Raw genomic sequence first — 7,585 nt, forward strand, 5'->3', positions numbered from 1 at the left:
AAAGAGAGGGTCTGAGGAAAAGTGTACCCCAGTTCCCTAGCCAGCCTGCATCCAAACCCAGTGATTTGCATAATAACAGTGTTTTGTGCGGTTTCCCTCCGCTGCGGTCACAGGGGTTCCTACATTTCACGTGAAAGGATAATATTAATTACGGAAAAGAAGCGGCAGAGAGCAGATGGAGAGGTAGGGAATCTAAGCGAAAATCCCTTAGCAGTAAAGTAACTGCTAGGGTGCATATGTTTCTCGTCTTGAGAAAAAAAGAAAAAGAAAACCACACAGACTGAATAATAAAAAGTCAGTTTGTTTATAAAGTGGCTTTTGGTCTTTTAATTCTTCCCTTCCCCGGCCCTCTCTTTTTATTTCTTGGTTTATTTATGCATTCTTTCTTTTTCCGTTTACTCCCCCCCCCCTTTTTTTCTTTTCTTTCTTCCTTCTCTGTCTCTCTTTTAACCTCAGACAGTCTCCTCTCTCTTCCTAGGTGAATGACACGTCTCACAACACATCACCCCCCCTCCCCCGGGGATGTTATTGCAATGCACACAGTGCTCCGCTGCTGCTGTTCTCGCCGTCTCGGTAGCTCGCTCCCAGGCTCTCACACACTTTTTAAAGGCACACGGATATGATGATGGTGGAAGGAAGGGGAAAGAGAAAGGGCGACCCGAAAAGGGGGAGGTTAAAGAGATGACAAGAGATGGAGAGGGTCGGTCAGGAGCGTGATGTGGGAGGTGGCTGGTGGGGGTTGGTGGGAGGGTGGAATGTTCAGAGAAGGCACAAGTTGCCAGCCAAAAGGCGTGGGAGTGTGTGTGTGTGTGTGGTGGGGGGCGGTGCTGGCGATGATGGAGAGTGAGAGATGTAGGAAGCTCAGGTGAATGGAAAGGCGAAAGGTGCACGTAAGGGGCTGACTGCCGAGAGAGCAGGGTTGAGACAGCGCTAGAGATTCGAGGGGCTGGAGCAAACTGCCACTGGCCCCTGCCGCACCGGGGTGTAGGGGGGAGGGGGTGGAAATCTCCGGGGACTGGGGGACTGACTGTAAGGGGGAGAGTGGAAATATGGGGTGGAGTGAGGATGATGGGGAATGGGCATGAAGTTGATGCTCCCCGCGGCGGGGCGGGGATTACCTTGTAGCAGGAGCCCGCAGACACTGTAAAAGCGGAGAACGGCGCTGCGTTTCCAAATCATGGTCCCTTCTGTGGAGGGTTTGGAATGGAACGAGGCGGGCAAAAAGATGCTGGTGAGTGCAGCACCAGAGTGCGGGGCTCCGCCGGTGTCCTCCTCGCGGAGCCCTCTGGACCCAGGGTCCTCGCCGCTGCGGTGTTCGAACCCGCGGACGCTGACCAGCAGCAGCAGAAGCGGCAACGGCGAAGCACCCGCAGAATGGGGTTTCGCTGGGCAGAATAGTTTCTTCTCCTCCTCCTCCTGATGGTGGTGCAGCCGCGACAGTCCGTCTGCCAGGCACGGGTTCGCAGCTTGCCTTCCTCTCCGCGCGCGCAGCAAGTCCCAGAACCCGCCGGGGCTGTCCGAGCAGGTGGTGCAGGGATGCCGGGGTGTCGGAGAAGGGGCGGACGAGGGTTGCAAGGAGTGGGTAGGTCACGGAAGGGAGAGGAGGGGAAGAGGGGGAGCAAGCAAGCAGCAGCCGCCGCTTGCGCTAGGGGTGTCTCGGGGTCCTGGGAGTGGAGGTGGAAGCGGCGCTAGAGGTGGAAGCGGCGCTAGAGGTGGAAGCGGCGTTAGAGGCGGTAGCGCCGGCAGCGGCGGCGGCGGCGGCTCCCGGATGCTTCGGCTGCAGCAGCAGCAGTGGCAGCGGTGGCGGCGACGGCGGCGGCGGCGGCGGCGGCGGCGGCAGCGGCGGCGGCAGCTCTACAGAGCACCAGACACAAGGGCAAGCTCAGCGCGGTGGAGGCCCCGCCCCCACCCTGGCCAGGGACAGACACCGCCCCCCGGCCAATGGAAACACACCCGCCCACCAAGCCTGGCCAATGAGAGAAAGGGATGGGTGGATACAGGCGCCGGGAAAAACAAACAGGCTTCTCAAGGACCCTTCGGGCAGGAAGAACTGAATCCCCCATTCACACACCCCCGGCTGTTCTCACCTCCTTAGAGAGTCTCGCTCTAACTTTCTGAGGAGATAGCACCTCCATTAATCAGTGCCTAGCCTTCGGGAAGGGTTTAGACAATCGCCACCGCGAGGGGGCGGGGTTAGCCGTGTCCCCAGCAGGTTCTGGAGCCCGTGGTGGTTGGGCCAGGTCTGGGTGCGAAGTTCTTGTGCGCATTTGGACTCCTAGAGCAGATGGTGGCTGCACCTGCCCACTCACCAGCTGCAGTAGCATTCTCTGAAGCTCCCAGAAGCAAAAGGGAAAGATTGCAGAGGGCGTGGGAGAGGCTAAGTATAGGGAGCAGAACACCTACCTGCCTACAAGAACTTGTGTGACGGAGGAAAAGAGTTAGGGGTGGAGGAAATTAATTTGTTGTTGCTGTTCTTGAGAATTTGACTTAATCTAGACGTAAATTTCAGTAGAGCCTAGCAGGTGACAGTATCACATCAGTCAGTACTGAGATCTGGTAGATCCAGATTCAAATCTCATAGCTGTCACTTCTTGCTTCACAGTGTTTGATGATTTTACTTGAACGTTTAAATCTGAAGCCTCCTCAACTGCAAAATAGGGATAATAATAGTACTTAACTCTTGGAGTTGTAAGGATTAAGTGAGAATGCAAACCTGTTAGTACAGGGCCAAGCAATGTGTAAATGCTTTATAAATGGCGGCTTTAAGCTGTTTAGTGGGATTCTTCTAACTCGGTATAACAAGAAATCTTGGGCAATTCTCCATAAATGTCTTAACAGCAACCATAAGGAAGGGAGAAAAAGCATAACTGTGCTTTCTTCAAGGACTCAACCAAAGGTGATCATGGAAAGAAATTCAGGAATCTGCAAAGAACCATCTCTATAAATCAGCACCCTGAATGTGCCCTTTAGAAGAGGAGATATAAATGAACAGGACATAAATTAATCAGAAGTTGTGTTTCCAAACAAGCTTAATTCGCAGGCTTTTCCCTATGACCAGTTTTTAATTGGACCAAATTAGCAGATGATGGACTAGTTCGGTAGTGTTAAATCAGTCACACCATAAATAAAGTCCACTTTGTTTGAGCGACTACACAATAGAAACCTGCAAGCAAGGAGACAGAGGGAAAGATGAGAGGAAAGATCAATACTGAGGCCCTTAGCTCTTTCTCATTTGTTGCTTACTTTGCCACAACCTTTTACAACTTCAACCCTTGCCTTTTAACTAATGACCCACTCATTTCTCTCTCCACCTTTCTCCCCAGGTTCTCAAAATTAAGAAGCCACATGTCCATAACAAAACTGCAAGAAAGAGGATATGTGAATACTCTTGTTATTGTAGCAGATAGTTGCCTACTGTGAATTTTAGCTGTTAGGAACCTAAGTCCAAGGATACTGCTATCATTTAAACTATTGTGAGCATCAGAAAGTGAAATTCTAATCATTATTGACTCATGCTTAGGTTTTGTGTCAGGGAGTATAAATAAAAATGGAAATGCCAAAGAAGTTAGGGTTTCTTTATCTACACAGTAGTTAGGGTTCCTGGGTTCTAGTGCACATCCTGCTGCCAGCTGTATGACCTTGGGCATATACTTAACTTCCCAGACTCAATTTCCTCAACTATAGTATGAGGAAGCTGTATTTGATGACTTCTAAAGTCTCACTGAGCTAAAAAAAAAAAAAAAAAAAATTACTACTCTAAGACTGTTATGTTCAAGAAAATGCCCCAACTGAACATTTGAACATGTGTATCTCAACATTTGTGATCAATACTCAGAAGCAAATTGTGTTTTTGTTCTTGTTGATAACAACCAGAGCAGTTAGGATTTCTATACTGAAATAGTCTATAGGTTTACTATGCTGTATGTGATCTCAGACCAGCATCACCACCATCACCTGGGAACTTCTTAGAACTGCAGAATCTCAGGCCCTACCCCATACCTACAGAGTAAGATTAAAGATTCCAGGGTGATTTATATGTACACCAAGACTGAGAAGTTCTAGTTTTTAACAGTGCTTTACTGCACTCTCAACCCCAAGGAGAATTTCATGGGTGTTCTATGAAATGGAGGAGACTAAAAAGCCCTGAGGATTTTTGTTAAATTGTTATTTTCAGGAACCCCAGGAGTTTCCCTGCCATCATAACACAAAAGTAACTCTTCTTGTAAACCATAGAACAAATTGATTAATTTAATTAGATAGTTTAAGAATAGCTACAAGTTTGATTGTGATGAGAGTCATAAACTTTAATGTGATTAAGAGCTCTCTTTAGCCCACACACCCAGGGGACTGGAAGTGAGTTTGCATTTATTTCAGTCCTGGGGGGGAAAAAACACTCAAAACATGAGCTCTAGCCATTTGGATAAATAATGTTATCTTCAAGTACAAAGAATAGATAATGCTCTATTAATCAATTAACTTAAAAAATATCAAATGCCCATTTTTTTGGGGGGGGCGGTGGTACGCGGGCCTTCCACTGCCTCTCCGTTTGTGGAGCACAGGCTCCAGACGTGCAGGCTCAGCGGCCATGGCTCACGGGCCCAGCCGCTCCGTGGCACGTGGGATTTTCCTGGACAGGGGCACGAACCCGCGTCCCCTGCATTGGCAGGCAGACTCCCAACCACTGTGCCACCAGGGAAGCCCTCAGGGAAGCCCTCAATGTTTTAAAATGAGACGAGTCAATATGTTCTAGAGTTGTCATTGTATGAATAAATTCATTTCTAAACTTGAAACATTTCTTAGAATGCAATTAAATATCTTTAAATATTTTCATTTCATAGTTTTAAGGCTATTATTGTCTACATATATTATCAGTGTCTCAGTAAATGTACAAATTAACTGACCTCTTATGAACCATCAGGCAATGACTTAATTTTATAAATTGCCAAAAGATGGCATCTATCCATGAATCCCTATATGCAAGAGTCTAAAATATTTAACCTGTTTGGAATATTTTCTTTACTTTTTTTATTATCATTAAGCCTTGTATTCTCCTTCTCTTCATGGCAAAATATTGTTCAATATTTCATATTTTAAAGTAAATTTTAAAATATAAGTCATTCACTTAATACTCATTTTACAAGTTATATAAAGATAGCACATACTTTTTTCCTGCCTTGGGAATGATGGTTCTCTTTGCTTGTACTGTCCACACAATAGGATGACAGCCTCATTCTCCTGCAGTAGTACCCTAGATATTATAGTTCTTTTAAGATACATTTCACAGAGGAGACCACAGTTAGTTTGTACTTTATGATTTTTTTCAAAAATTTGAAATAATTGGTACTTATCATGAATGTGATGTTTACGCCTTTTTTATTCGACTAGGAGCAAAGTACTTTGTCAACAGTTTTAAGGTGATGGATGTGATAATTAACTAGATAGGGAAAATCTTTTCACAATATATGCATATATTAAATCACACTTTAAATATATTACAAATTTGTCAATTATACCTCAAAGCTGAAAAAAATAATAATTTTTTTTTTTTTTTTTTTTTTGGTGGTATGCGGGCCTCTCACTGTTGTGGCCTCTCCCATTGCGGAGCGCAGGCTCCGGACACACAGGCTCAGCGGCCATGGCTCACGAGCCCAGCCGCTCCGCGGCACGTGGGATCTTCCCAGACCGGGGCACGAACCCGTGTCCCCTGCATCGGCAGGCGGATTCTCAACCACTGCGCCACCAGGGAAGCCCAAAAATAACAATTTTAAAACCAGTTTTAATTGTGACAAAAGTTTTTGAAATAAGAATGGGAAAATTATTGTGTCAATTTTTTCCAACTATGGATAAATTTAGTAGGATTTCACATGATTAATAGAAATATTTATATTTCTCTTTGAAAATATTAAATTTAAGTGAAATATCTATACACTTGAAATATACAGTCATTATAGATAGCCAGGACCAAAAATCTAAAATTCCATGCTAAATTGACTCTCATAGTAAATTGAGTCTTGCAGTAAATTGACCTAGAAAAAGAAATTTCATGGCCTGGTGAAAATGTAGACCACTGTGAAAGAAAATTGGCTTTACTGAGTACTGGAAGTATTGATTGTCATTCACCATGCTCACCAGTATTTTAAATATGAGGTCAGCTGCCTGTGTTGCAGAGATGTTAAGAATCCTTGGGTTTGGTATATATTATATTTAGTATAGTACATAGTATATAGTATTATTTATATATATGTGTGTGTATATATCATACATATGATAGTATATAGCAATATTAACTGCCTTTATATACATTTTTAACTTAGCATTTTGCTACTGCTTATAAAACATTCAATGTCCTTCAGAGTTATGACCTATTATTTTACCCCACCCCATCTCAAATACCTTATAGCTAGAATCTTAACTTATATTGATGATGGTATATAAATGTTGAACAGAAATTCACAGATGTTCAGAAATTTACAATCTCAAGATTAGTTGTTTCTTCATTTTTACATGAATAAACCAAGTGGCAATATGACAAACATCTATACATTCTCTCATTTTAATATATGCAGTTACAATATAGACAGTAAAAATGACCTTGTGATGTTAGGTATTATAAATTCTATCTCTACAATGATTGAATCTAAATGATCTAAGATATGTGGCCATTGCACTTTCTTAAACTCGTCAGAGGGGATAATTCCTTTTCCTCCATTTCCCCGCAAACAAGCAAACATTCATCCTACTTTATATAAGATTGTATGATCCTAGAGTTTAATATTAGCTAATATGTAAAATAGTAGTTTTGCAAATGACCAAAGGTAAGTGGAAATATTCTGGAGATAACACCCAACTCTTGGACACTGATATTGAAAATGGGCTCTATTAAAAAACAAAACAAAATAAACAAAAAACTCTCTGAAGAAAATGACTCTACATTCATTCAAGTCAATTTCATACCTGCCGCACTGTTTTTGTATGTGGAGTGTTTAATACTTAGAACACTCCTTTTAAAGATCAGTGTGTAAGTCATTTCCTTACATTACCAAGGAGTCTGCTCAAATATGCCATTCCCAGAGAGTCATTTACTGACTCTCCTCTGCTTCTCCACCCCCAATCCATCTAGTCACTCTTTATATATCTACCCTTTTTTATTTTCATGACCTTTATAAACTTGAACTTAACTATTTAATACAGTTGTTTACTTGTATATTTGTTTTCTCCCCAACTAGAATGTAAACTGCAAAAATGCAGGGACTTTGGGCTTCCCTGGTGGCGCAGTGGTTGAGAATCCGCCTGCCGATGCAGGAGACACGGGTTCGTGCCCTGGTCCGGGAAGATCCCACATGCCGCGGAGCAACTAAGCCCGTGAGCCATGGCCGCTGGGCCTGTGCGTCCGGAGCCTGTGCTCCGCAACGGGAGAGGCCACAACAGTAAGAGGCCCGCATACCGCAAAAAAAAAAAAAAAAAAAAAAAAAAAAAAATGCAGGGACTTCGACTTGTTGATTGAATTTTCAGCAACTGGAAAAGAGCTGAAATATATTAATCATTCAACATATATTTGCTGAGGGAGTTAGTACATCCATGTAAC

General features: G+C 43.7%; 1 protein-coding gene across 2 annotated transcripts in view; it reads right to left on the reverse strand.

The window, feature by feature from the left end:
- The window catches only part of CADM2 (cell adhesion molecule 2), a 1,088,281-nt gene extending 1,086,398 nt beyond the window's left edge, over positions 1-1,883 (reverse strand). Inside the window, exon 1 of one of the 2 annotated variants that reach the window (XM_067034883.1) lies at positions 1,119-1,883. In XM_067034883.1, the coding sequence (XP_066890984.1) occupies positions 1,119-1,179 (61 nt within the window). In that variant the 5' untranslated portion in view covers positions 1,180-1,883. The remainder of the gene's footprint in view (positions 1-1,118) is intronic. The other variant, XM_059063961.2, reaches the window with a different exon arrangement.
- Positions 1,884-7,585: the final 5,702 nt, after the last annotated feature.

This window comes from Kogia breviceps, chromosome 5 (genome assembly GCF_026419965.1).
Source record: "Kogia breviceps isolate mKogBre1 chromosome 5, mKogBre1 haplotype 1, whole genome shotgun sequence".
Taxonomy (NCBI): Eukaryota; Metazoa; Chordata; class Mammalia; order Artiodactyla; family Physeteridae; genus Kogia; species Kogia breviceps.